This window comes from Mobula hypostoma, chromosome 11 (assembly GCF_963921235.1).
Source record: "Mobula hypostoma chromosome 11, sMobHyp1.1, whole genome shotgun sequence".
Classification (NCBI taxonomy): domain Eukaryota; kingdom Metazoa; phylum Chordata; class Chondrichthyes; order Myliobatiformes; family Myliobatidae; genus Mobula; species Mobula hypostoma.
Window position 1 is genome coordinate 106,266,447 of NC_086107.1, and position 13,140 is coordinate 106,279,586.

Here is a 13,140-nt window from a genome sequence, read left to right on the forward strand (position 1 = left end):
TTGGCGAGAAACTATGACATCAACATAAGCGTTTGCCAGCACCCCTCCCCCAGCTGGTCCAGCAAGGAAGTTTTGTGAGAAATGCAACGTTTACGGATGTGGTGCAGAATGTTTCAGACTCCGTGTCGGCTGAGAACCCAGCTGCCCCGGAGATAAAAGTGCCGACTGAATAATCGGGTGGTCTGCGCTTTGAGTGCTGCCCGGGCCCGGTCAGCATGGCGCCTTTCTCCGGAGCAGAGCTGCTCGGGAGCTTTCTGGCTCTTTTAGCTTGGAGGGAAATGCCAGCGGTGAGTTGTCTGGCTTTCAGAAACTGTGTAAGTTTATATCTTCGGACGAACTCTCTAAACTGCGTAAACCGGGGTATCCAAAAGCTGGCCCACGCTGTTTCGGACATCCCCTCCAACACCACGGTTCTGAACATTTCCGGCAACATGATCAGCGATTTGCCTAAGAGAGGACTGGAAAATTTGGTGTTTTTGGAGTATCTAAGGCTTGACCGCAACAACCTGAGCAGAATCGCACCGCAAGCCTTTTGGAAACTCCATTCCCTGCGGGAACTCAATCTGTCCCACAACTTTCTGGAGTCTCTGCAGCAAGACGCCTTCATATCCCTGTCCAATCTCACCAGCCTCAGCCTACAGCACAACAAGTTGGGGCATCTCTCCGGAGCCGCCGTCTTCCCCCTGAAAAGACTCCAAATTCTGGATATCTCCTTCAATGATTTCAGGAACGCCTCGTCTGTAATTGCAGCTCTGAGACGAGTTCATGCTTTGAGAACATTGTATCTTCAGAGCTGCAGAATAAGATATTTGGAAATTTCGACCAGTTTCCCCCCGCAGCTGAGCAGTTTACTTCTCGCCGACAACCCCCTCTCCAGATTCTGGGCTCCCGCCGATTTTTTTGCCGGCATTAACTACCTGAACATGTCCAACTGCAGCTTGTCGCGAGCCGAGAACCTCACCTCCATCAATTTATCCGGTGTGCACTCCCTGAGCATCGGGGCCAACCCGCTGGAACCGGCCGAGGTGATCGAAACTGTGCGGAACATAAATGCGCCCCTGAGAAACATCACCCTCAGCTACTTGAAGCTGAAAAACACCGACACGCTGAGAGTTCTGTGCGGGATCTTTCAGAAGCGGGGGATTCGGTCAGTCAACCTGGAGGGCAATCGTTTCCGGGAAGTGAAGGGGGCCTTCAGCCGGTGCAATTCAATTTTATTTCTGGACATGTCCCACAACAGGATTAAAACGCCGCACATGTTTACCTGTGGAGGCGCTCCCAACGATCTACAAACTTTAATACTGGATCATAATTTAATTCGAGATGTCTCTCTGTGCGCCGTGGGCCCCGACGGAAGGCAATGTAGCTCGACCACCCCTTGCCTGGGGAAACTGCGTTACCTCTCGTTAAGGTACAACCGCATCTCGGCCATTGGGTCTCATGCATTCCGACAGGTTCCCGACCTGGAGACTCTCACTTTGGCGTTGAACGAAATTAATTTCATCAACACCTCTGCCTTTGCTGGTCTAAGTAAACTGAAGTTTCTATCCCTCACTAACAACGCAATCGGAGAAATCTTTCCCAAGACCTACATGCATCTTGGGAACCTGGAACACTTAAAGCTACGAAATAACAGGATTCCCATTATCTACAATCGATATTACTCCAACCTTTCCAAGCTAATCACGCTGGATTTGGGCGGAAATCACATTGAGAAGATTGAAGACGGAGGTTTTGAAGGACTCCGATCTTTGTTAAGGCTCTACTTGGATGGGAACTGGTTGTCGGATCTTTCGAAGGATATGTTTAAAGATTTGCGGTCGTTGCAAGTGTTAGATTTGGCCCAAAACAAGTTGACCTTCGCGAAAGCGCCCGACCACTCGTCCCCGTTCGATGCGCTGCGCAATCTCCGCATGCTGAAGTTGCAAAGACAGTATACTTCCGAGAGCATGTCGCTACCTGGAAACCTGTTTGATGGCCTCCAGAGGCTCCAGATTCTGGACATCTCCAACAACAACTTCATGACTCTGGACACACTGCCCTTTCATCAGCTCGGCCGACTGCAAGTCTTGCGGATGAACGACATTCACTTGGACTTCGGAACCATGCACAACAAGACTTTCGCCAACCTGGTCAACCTCCGGCTGCTGAGCCTGGAGAGAGCCGGCCTGGAGTCCATCCGACAGGCCCTCTTCGAAAACCTGGCCAGCCTCACCACCCTGCTGCTCGGGAGCAATGGTATCCGCGTCGTCGGAAAGAACGATATCCTTCAACTGGGCAACCTCAGCTACCTGGACCTCCAGAAGAACCGGTTAGGCTGCGTGTGCGAGAACCTGTGGTTTCTGTGGTGGGCGGTGAAAAGTAAGGTAGAGGTGCCTCTGTTCTACAACTACTCGTGTGAGGGCCAAGGAGGGAAAAAACCCTTGGCACAGTTCGACAGATTGATTTGCAACGACGGTTTTGAGGCGTTTTGCCTCAGTGCGCTGACGATCTTCGCCTTTGTGGTGACGACTCTGTTGTACCACAAAGGGAAGTGGAACTTTTATTACAGTTACTACCTGCTCCGTGCGTGGATTCGCGAGAAACAGTTGCGGAGGTCGCATACTCGGGGCCACCAGTACGACGCCTTCGTGTCCTACAACTCCAACGACGAGGACTGGGTGTTTGACCAGCTGATGCCGCACTTGGAGACTGAGGGTCCTCCGTTTCACCGACTTTGCTTCCACCACAGGGACTTTGCGGTCGGCAAACCCATCGTGGAGAACATCGTCGACGCCATATACAACAGCAAGAAGACGCTTTGCGTCATCTCCAAGAGTTACCTGCAAAGCGAGTGGTGCTCGATGGAGATGCAGGTAGCCCTGTACAGGCTCTTCGATGAATACAGCGATGTCCTTATCCTGGTCTTTCTCGATGAGATCCCTGGCCACGTGTGGTCTCCTTACCACCACCTGCGGAAGCTGCTGTGGAAGAAGACTTACATCAGTTGGCCCACTGATGACGCAGGCCAGAGGCTGTTTTGGGCCAAGTTGCGGGACGCTCTCAAAGCAGACTGCTCAACTTCTAGGAAACCGGCGTATTCGCTCATCCAGCACAAGAGCTTACTGTACTAAACTCTCAGCCCAGGTGCGTTACACTGACCGGGACGCGAGCCCGAAGACTTAGTCATTGGCCTTTCACCTCCAGATGTGTTCGGGTGGGCGGGGAAAGTAGACCAAGAGGATGCCCCACCATTTCATACTCTTGTTCCTTAACATACTTCAGATGTGTAGAAGTAAGACCAAACGACACAGGAGAGGAGGAAGACCATTCGACCCGTCAAGCCTGATCTGCCATTCCATCATGGCTGATTTATTACCCCTCTCAACCCCTATTCCCCTGCCTTCTCTCCGTAACCTTTGAAGCCATTGCTAGTCAAGAACCTGTCAACTTCCACTTTAAATACCATTGGCTGTTCTCATTATCTCGGTTTAGGATAATTCCCCTCCTGTTTTAGAATCCCAACTTATCAAGTTGCTAATTAATGTAAACAGAACCCCAAACCCCACCCCCCTTAAGTCGCCACCTCAAACTTTCTTCCCAAAGAAATGGAACCCAGGTTCACGCAACTTTAACCACAAATCAACCCTTTAGAATGTAGAACTCGGACCAGGACGAAACAGGGAAAGGCCCTTCCCCCCATGATGATGTGCCAATCTAATTTAATTGGTATTCAAATGCCTAACTAATCCACTCATATCTGCTTACGCAATGTTCATATCTTCTCATTTCCTGCACATACTGTACCTAAGAGCCTCTTGAACACCTCTATGATACTGACACCCTAGGCAGCATATTCTAGGCACTAACTGCTCACAGTATAACACAACCTCCCCCACAGATCTCCTGTGAACTGGACCCCATTCACCTTCAATGCATGCTGTCTGGTTTTAGACATTTAGAACATAGTGTAGCCTGAGTTATAAAGGGAAAAAATAGTATGACTTTATTCCTTAGAACATTGAAGATTGAGGGGAGATTTGATACAGGAAATCAAAATGATGAGCGGTATAGACAGGGTAAATGGAAGTAGGCTTTTTCCACTGAGGTTGGGTGGGACTACAAACAGAGGTCATGGGTTTTAAGGGTGAAAGGTGAGAAGTTTAAGGGGAACATGAGGGAAAACTTCTTCACATGTGGTTGTGAAAGTGTGGAACGAACTGCCAGCACAATTGGTGCACGCGAGCTCGATTTCGATGTTTAAGAGAAGTTTGGATAGGTACACGGATGGTAGGGGTATGGAGGGCTGTGTTGATGGGAATAGGCAGTTTAAGAGGTTTTGGCATGGACTAGATGGGCCAAAGAACCTGTTTCTGTGTACTTCTCTTTGACAAAGGAACAGTCCATTTTGGCCCACAATATTGTGGATAAATAATTGAACTAGTTATTAAATGGATTAGTTATCCAAAATGAGGGGCCACAGTTTGAGGATAGAGGGGAAGCCTTTTAGGACCAAGATTAGGAAAAACTTCTTCACACAGAGAGTGGTGAATCTGTGGAATTCTCTGCCACAGGAAACAGTTGAGGTCAGTTCATTGGCTATATTTAAGAGGGAGTTAGATATGGCCCTTGTGGCTACGGGGGTCAGGGGGTATGGAGGGAAGGCTGGGGCGGGGTTCTGAGTTGGATGATCAGCCATGATCATAATAAATGGCGGTGCAGGCTCGAAGGGCCGAATGGCCTACTCCTGCACCTATTTTCTATGTTTCTATGTTTCTAAATGCCAAACTAAACTACACCCTTCTGCCCAGTCAGAGTCCAAATTCAAAGATTCAAAGATTCAAAAAACTTTATTGTCATTCTAACTGTACATCAGCTCTGCAGGGCAGAATGAGACAGCATTTCTCAGGAGCAGTGCAATCATAACATAACAAATGCAACACTAAATAATAAACATAACAATAAATAGTAAAACACAACAGCCACATGTCAGTTAAAATCAGTTATAAGTGTCCAGTGCAAGTTAAAAGTGTCCAAAAGCAGAGTCAGGTGGAGCAGCTATTTAGCAGTCTGACTGCCTGTGGGAGGAAGCTGTTTAGTAGCCTTGTGGTTTTAGTTTTGATGCTCCTGTAATGTTTGCCTGATGGCAGAAGAACAAACAGTTCATGGAGAGGGTGTGAGGGGTCTTTAATGATGTACCGTGTCTTCTGGAGGCATCGACTCTGAAAGAGGTCTTGGACAGAAGGTAGGGAGACCCCAGTAACCTTCTCTGCTCCCCTAACCACCCTCTGCAAGGCTTTTTTGTCGACAGCACTGCAGCTGGAGTACCAGGTTGTGATGCAAAAGGTCAGCACACTCTCAACCACGCCTCCATTCTCTGCCCATCCATGCCCACCCACCCTAAAATGCCTCTATCATATTTACTTACACTATGGGATGGAGGGACAGATATTGTTAAGACCTCAGACAAAGCCAGGAATCAAAAGGTTGAGCATGGTGCCACTAACATCCTAAGCTGCGAGTATTTCAATGCAAGAAGTATTGTAAGAAAGCCAGATGAGCTCAGGGCATGAATCAACATGTAGAATTATGACATTGTAGCTGTTAGTGAGACCTGGTTGCAGGAGGGGCAGGACTGGCAGCTCAATATTCTGGGGTTCTGTTGTTTTAGACGCGACAGAGTGGGAAGGATTAAAGGAGGTGGGGTGGCTTTACCGGTCAGGGAAAATGTCACAGCAATGCTCAGTCAGGATGGACTGGAGAACATTTTAGTGAGATATTATGGGGGGAATCTGAGGAATAAGAAAGGAATGGGGCTATATTACAGACCACCCAACAATCCGCCAAATTCAGAGGAACAAATTTGTTAAGAGTTCACAGACTGTTGCAAGAAACATAAAGTTGTTATAGTAGGTGATCTTAACTTTCCACATATTGACCAGGACTCCCATACTGTAAAAGGACTAGATGGGATAAGAGCTTGTCAAATGCGCTCAGGAAAGTTTCCTTAATCAGTATATAGAAGTCCCAACAGGAGAATGTGTGATACTTGATCTGCAATTAGGGAATAAGACAGGGCAGGTGACAGAAGTTTGTGTAGGAGATCACTTTGCATCTAGTGATCACAACACCATTAGTTTCAAAGTAAATATGCAAAAAGATGGGTCTGGTGTGTGTGTTGAGATTCTAAATTGGAAAAAGGCCAATTTTGATGGTATCAGAAAGGATCTGGCAAGCGTAGATTGGGACGAGCGCTTTTTGGCAAAGATGTACTTGGTAAGTAGGAGACCTTCAAAAGTGAAATACTTGAGAGTACAAAGTTTGTATGTACCTGTCAGAATAAAAGGTAAGGATAGCAGGTTTAGGAAACCTTGATTTTCAAGAGATATTGAGGCCCAGATTAGGCATGTAGGAACAAATGAGAACATTTAAGAAAGAAATCAGGAAGGCTAAAAGAAGGCGCGAGGAGAATCTTGAGGGATTCTAAAGATATGTTAAAAGCAAAAGGATCGCAAAGGACAAAATTAATCCTCAGCAAGATCTGAATGGCAATCTATGTGTGGAGCCAAAAGAGATGAGAGAGATCTAGGTGTTTTGCATCTGTATTTACTCATGAGACAGACAGAGGGTCTACAAAAGTGAAGAGAAAACAGCATCAACTTCATGGACCCAATACAGGTTATGAAGGAGGAGGTGTTTTTCTGTCTAGAGGCAAATCAGAATGGGTAAATCCCCAGAGCTTGACAAGGTGTTCCCTTGGACCCTGTGGGAGGCAAGTGCAGAAATGGGAGTGGCCCCAGCAGAGATATTTAAATCATGCTTAGCGACAGGTGAGATACCAGAGGATTGGAAGATAGCTAATGTTGTTCTACTGTTTAAGAAAGGCTCTAAAAGTAAACCAGGAAATTATAGGCCAGTGACATCAGTAGTGGGAAAGTTTTTGGAAAATATTCTAAGGGACTGGATATATGAGTATCTGGATAGGCATGCACTGAGTAGGGATAGTCAGCATGGCTTTGTGCATGATAGATCATGTCTATCCTATCTCATAGAGTTTTTCGAGGAAGTTATTAGGAAAGTTGATGAAGGCAAGACAGTGGATGTTGTCTACATGGATGTTAGCAAGACATTTGACAAGGTTCGACATGGGAGGTTGGTCAAGAAGTTACTGTCGCTCGGCATTCCAGATGGGGTAGTAAATTGGATTAGACATTGGGTTTGTGGGAGAAACCAGAGAATGGTGGTAAATGGTTGTGTCTCTGACTGGAGGCCTGTGACTAGTGGAGTACCACAAGGATCCATTGTTATTTGTCATCTGTATCAATGATCTGGATGATAATGTGGTTAGCTGGATCAGCAAATTTGTGGTAACACCAAGACTGGGGATGTAGTGGACAGCAAGGAAGACTGAGATCTGGGCCAGCTGGAAAAATGGCAGAAAGAATTTAATGCAGACAAGTGTGAAGTGTTGCACTTCAGTAGGTCCAACCAGGATACGTCTTACACAGTGAGCGATAGGGCACTGAAAGTGTGCTAGAATAAAGGGATCTGGGAATACAGATTCATAAATTCATTGCAAGTGGCAGCCCAGGTAGATAGGGTTGTAAAGAAAGCTTTTGGCACATTGGCCCTTATAAATAAAAGTATTAAATACAAGGGTTGGGATATTTTGTTGAAGTTGTATAAGACGTTGGTGAGGCCTAATTTGGAGTATTGTGTGCAGTTTTGGTCACCTACCTACAGGGAAAATGTAAATAAGGTTGAAAGAGTACAGAGAAAATTTACAAGGGACTGGACGACCTGAGTTTTAAAGAAAGATTGAATAGGTTAGGACTTTATTCCTTAGAACGTAGAAGATTGAGGGGAAATTTAGAGGAGGTGTACAAAATTATGAAGGATATAGAGAGGGTGAATGCAAGCAGGCTTTTTCCACTGAGGTTGGGTGAGACTACAACTAGTGGTCATGGGTTAAGGGTGTAAAGAGAAAAGTTTAAGGGAAACATGAGGGAAACCTCTTCATTCAGAGGGCTGCGACAATGTGGGACAAGCTGCCAGAGCAAGTGGTGCATGCAAGCTCAATCTCAACTTTAAGAGAAGTTTGGAAGGTAGGGGTATGGATGACTATGGTCCCAGTGCAGGTTGATGGGAGTAGGCGGGTTAAATACTTTGGCACAGTCTAGATGGGCTGAAGGGCCTGTTTCTGTGTTGTATTTTTCCATGACTGTTCAACCCCTGGCAGTGCTTCAACCTTGTCTACCCTATCTATGCCTCTCATAATCTTATAAACCTCTATCACATCTCCCCTCAGTCTCTGATGCTCCAGAGAAAATGACCAAAATTTGTCCAACCTCTCCTCGTTGCACATGCCCTGTAAACCAGGCAGCATCCTGGTGAACCTCTTCTGCACCCCTTCCAAAGCCTCCCCATCCTTCCTATGATGAGGAGACCAAAACTGAACCGAATATCTCCAGATGCAGCTTAACATCCCAAATCTTGAACTCAATTCCTGGACCAATAAAGACAAGCATGCATATATGCCTTCTCCACCACCCTATCAATCCATGCAGCCATTTACATGGAGATGTGGATGTGGACCCTAAGATCCCTCCACACATCAACAGTTTTAAGGGTCTTGCCAGTAACTGTGTGCTACCTCTTTACAGTTGATCTCCCATGGTGTTTATAGACATCCATTAGTCTCATGAGACCATGGATTTGCGCCTTGGAAGGTTTCCAGGGCGCAGGCCTGGGCAAGGTTGTATGGAAGACCAGCAGTTGCCCATGCTGCAAATCTCCCCTCTCCACGCCACCGATGTTGTCCAAGGGAAGGGCATTAGGACCCAAACAGCTTGGCACCGGTGTCATCATAGAGCAATATGTGGTTAAGTACCTTGCTGAAGGGCACAACACGTTGCCTCAGCCAAGTCTCGAACTAGCGATCTTCAAGTCACTAGACGAACGCCTTAACCACTTGGCCACGCGCCATGCACCCATGGTATAACACTTCACATAAACTCCATCTACTATTTCTCTACCACATCTGCGATGGGCTGAATGGCCAAATCCTGCTCCCATGTGTTATGGTCTATATTCCACTGTGCCAGTCTTCTGTGCTCTCCACAATTCAACCAATCTTCGTCTCATCTGCGAATTTACTAACCCACCCATCTACGTTCTCAGCCAGGTCATTTGTATGGTGCCACAGCAGCGTAGCAGTTAGCGTGATGCTATCACAGCTCAGATTTTCAAATTTAATTCCGATGCTGCCCGTAAGGGGTTCGCACGTTCCTCCCCGTGAACGCGTGGGTTTCCTCCGTGTGCTCCGATTTCCTCCCGCATTCTAAAGGTGTACCAGTTAGTTGGCTAATTAGCCGTTGTGAATTGTGCTGTGGTCAGGCCGGGGTTAAATCGGTGGGTCGCTGGGTGGCATGGCATGTTGGGCCAGAGGGGCCTGCTCTACACTCTATCTCTGAATCCGGTACTGTACAAAAGTCTTAAGTGCCCTCAACTTTTTTTTTTGTGTGTTTTCAGATGGTATGATCTTCACAGAGCCCAGATCTCAACATCACTGAGGCTTTCTGGGGTCACCTGGAGAGATAGACGCAAGCAAGACAGCCAAGGTCTACAGAAGGACTCTGGCAAGATTTTGAAGATGCTTGGAACAACCTACCAGATGATTTTCTTTTTTAAAAAACTGCACAGCAGTGTACCTAAGAGAATTCATGGTTTTAAAGGCAAAGAGTGGTCACACCAAATATTGATTTGATTTTTTTTACTGTTTACTGTTTTTTATAGTCTTTTTTTTTGCAATTTACAAACTTCTCATTTCATTACTTTTGAAGGCATCTTCACTTTACAGAATTTTTTTTATATGTGTGTCAAGACTTTTGCATGGTGTAGTGGCAACAGCACTGGACTTCAAGTTGAATGGTTCCAAGTTCGAATCCGGCCGGCTCCCCGCACGTTTTCCATCCATGCTGGGTTGATTGTTGAGCTAACAACCTAACCTCGTTAAAAAAGAAAGGACAAATGCTATGGAAATGGTAAAAATGTTGCCCGATGTGCCAGAAGGAACAACAGCAACAAGGCTTTTGCATAGTAGGGTAAATAAATAAAATCACAGACAGCAGAGAGGCCCCAGTACAGATCCCCGCGGAACAGTCACAGACCTCCTGCCTTTAAACTCTAGTAGTCTTTTGGTTAACCCGCATGCATTTGAAAGACCAACAACTCCCGCACGCTATTGCCCCAAGGCACCCTCCAGCCTAAATATAGTTTTCTCTCATTAGTATTCCAGTAAGATTGAGATGAAAGGCCATTAGTTTGTCTTTGCTCTGTGTCAGTGCAGCCAGGTTGTTAAAGTAACATCCCACTGCAGTGTGTGATCCCCCTACTTAGAAGTCCATAAGACCATAAGATGTAGGAGCAGAATTAGGCCATTCGGCCCATCGAGTCTGCCCTGTCATTTCATCATGGCTGACCCGTTCTCCCTCTCAGCCCCAATCTCCTGCCTTCTCCCCGTATCTCTTCATGCGCTGACCAATCAACTTCTGCCTTAAATATCTACTTCCACAGATTTCCACAGATCCACCACTCCCTGGCTAAAGAAATTCCTCCTCATCTCCGTTCTAAAAGGATAACTCTCTATTCTGAGGCCTGTGTCCTCTGGTCCTAGACTCTCTCACCACATCCTCTCCACAGCCACTCTATCAAGGCCTTTTAACATACGATAGGTTTCAATGAGGTCAACCCTCATTCTTCTGAGTTCCCGTGAGTAGAGGTCCAGAGCTGTCAAAATGCCTTTCATAAGACAACCCATTCAATCCTGGAATGGAATAACTTTCGTGAAGCTCCTTTGAGTCCTCTGCAGTGTCAGCACATCCTTTCTAAGATAAGGGGCCCAAAACTGCTTGCAATACTCCAGGCGAGGCCTCACCAGTGCTTTATAAAGCCTCAGCATTCCACCCTTGCTTTCAGATTCCAGTCCTCTCGAAATGAATGCTAACATCGCATTTGCCTTCCTCACCACAGACTCAACCTGCAAAGTCACCTTTAGAGAATCCTGCACAAAGACACACAGTCCTGGGAGTGTGTGATTCCCCCCGACATGTTTACACGGGCAGTTCCCAATACAGGTTTGAATATGGACAGAGCAACTCATAAGGAAGAACTCAGACTTTCAGATATGTTCATTGTACAGTCAAAAGTCTTCAGAATGAATTTCTTGGGAGAAAGTAATTTTAAGGACTACATTCAGAATAAAGTTCTGTAACAGTCTTTGTCTGTGGTGTTTTTACATACATGTTAAGTATATACATCTACAAAACATTGTGTGAAAGACTGTGATGACCTCCAGCAATTTGTAACCCGTTCCAGGAATCCACCTTCCCCCTCGTCCGGCTTCACCTATCATCTGCTGGCATGTATTCCTTCCCCTCCTCCCACTTTCTTATCCTGGCTTCTTCCCCCTTCCTTTCAGTCTTGATGAAGGGTCTCGGCCCAAAACTCTGACTGCTTATTCCTCTCCATAGACGCTACCTGACGCTGTATCCAGTATTCATTCAGTATTCTTTGTTTGCTGTAAGCATGGAGGAAGATAAGAGCCGTGTTCAAAAGGGAATTAAATGGGCATTTGAGTGGAATTAATTTGCAGGGCTACTCGGGGTTGGGGAGGGAAGAAAGAGAATAATTTAGTAGCTGGCACGGTTTAAATGGGCCAAATAGCCTCCTCTGTGCTATTACGGTTCTATGATTCTGCTTTGTTTTTTAACAGTCTTCTTCAACATACAAATGCCCTGCATTATGTCTGTTACTGGTTGAGAGATTGCCACATGTATCAGTTGTATTCTCTATAATTATTGCGCTCTCTAGTGAAACAAGACCCAATGACCTTCCCTTTTGTGGTTCACTTTTCAGTTAAGTGCCTCTCCACTTGATCCCATCCCTCTCCATTTCTTTCCTATAACCTCCATCATGGCCCGATGTGGCATCGCCCTGTGAGCTGACGGCCCCCATTCTGCTGGTGTTGGAGAAGGAACTGTCATGCCTGCTGATCAGCACCATGGGCCTGGGTGACTCGCCTACTGGGTCTGCGAAGTTCCAGAGCAACTTGACTCATCTACTGCCCGTTATGCTGGCATTTCGAGCAGCAATGAAGGTCCTCCATCTCTGGCGGGGTTCAGGGCTTCCTTCATCGTGCCAGTAGCTTCCCCTCGGTTTTCATGACTGCCAGTCACACAAGTCCTGAGTGCAGAGTCAGAAATACCGTCGCACTCAGATGTAAAGGGATTCCTCATTGCTGCTTCCATCACAATTTTGTTTCACCAGTCCGGGTTGTTAGCCCTGAGATGAACCCCAGAACCTGAAGGACCAGTGGCCCACTCTTGGTCTGTCCTCTACCCTTTGACCTGTTTGACATGGGTGACCCTACCGAGAGCCACAGCATAAAGCCCTGACTCCAGCCACATCGCTCTCTGGGTCACTGAGGCACGCGAGTCTCCAAACTTTACGACAAGGCGGTGGTCCTCCTGGAAGAAAACAACTCAACCCCAACACTTTATCTCATCCTCGTCAGGCAGACCAACAAGATCCCACCATCGCAAATGTTTGGGGAGTTTCAGCCAGACATTTACATAAGGGAACTTGCTGTTTTAACCGCGGCATGTTAACATATCTGACATAATATATAAAATATTTTTTGTATATAATACAGGACTTAACATATATAGATATGCTCTACATAAAACCTGTACAACATTGATTTACAAATTAATGTGGAAAGACTGCGTGACAGCCTCCTGAAATTTGTGATGATCCATTCCAGGAATCCTAAATGAATGTGGGACAGGTGGCAGAGAAGGAGTGCCAGGAATGGGGAGTGGCACTGATGCTGGCACACCCAACCGTTAGATATCAGGCAAAGTCATTTGATTCAAAACAATTGGTTTATTGATCATTACAGAATGTCTCTCTGGTGCTCCCTCTCCCCCTTCCCACTCTCAGTCCACAACAGAGACCCATATCAGAATCAGGTTTATCATCACTCACATATGTCATGAATTTTTTTTGTTGCGGTAGCAGTACAGGGCAATATATAAAATTACTGCAGTACTGTGCAAAAGTCTTAGGCACCCTAGCCTTTTATATTCGCCTTAGACTTTT

General features: G+C 46.3%; 1 protein-coding gene across 1 annotated transcript; it reads left to right on the forward strand.

The window, feature by feature from the left end:
- The first annotated feature begins 142 nt into the window (after window positions 1-142).
- LOC134353523 (toll-like receptor 13) lies at window positions 143-11,198 on the forward strand. Its single transcript, XM_063061522.1, has 2 exons — window positions 143-3,126; window positions 9,511-11,198. Exon 1 carries the CDS (start codon window positions 216-218, stop codon window positions 3,111-3,113), a length of 2,898 nt encoding a protein of 965 aa, XP_062917592.1. The 5' UTR covers window positions 143-215; the 3' UTR covers window positions 3,114-3,126; window positions 9,511-11,198.
- The last annotated feature ends 1,942 nt before the right edge of the window (window positions 11,199-13,140 follow it).

What these genes read in the sequence shown, in the direction of transcription:
- LOC134353523 (XM_063061522.1), top strand. Translation starts at nt 216, where the DNA reads ATGGCGCCTTTCTCCGGAGCAGAGCTGCTCGGGAGCTTTCTGGCTCTT.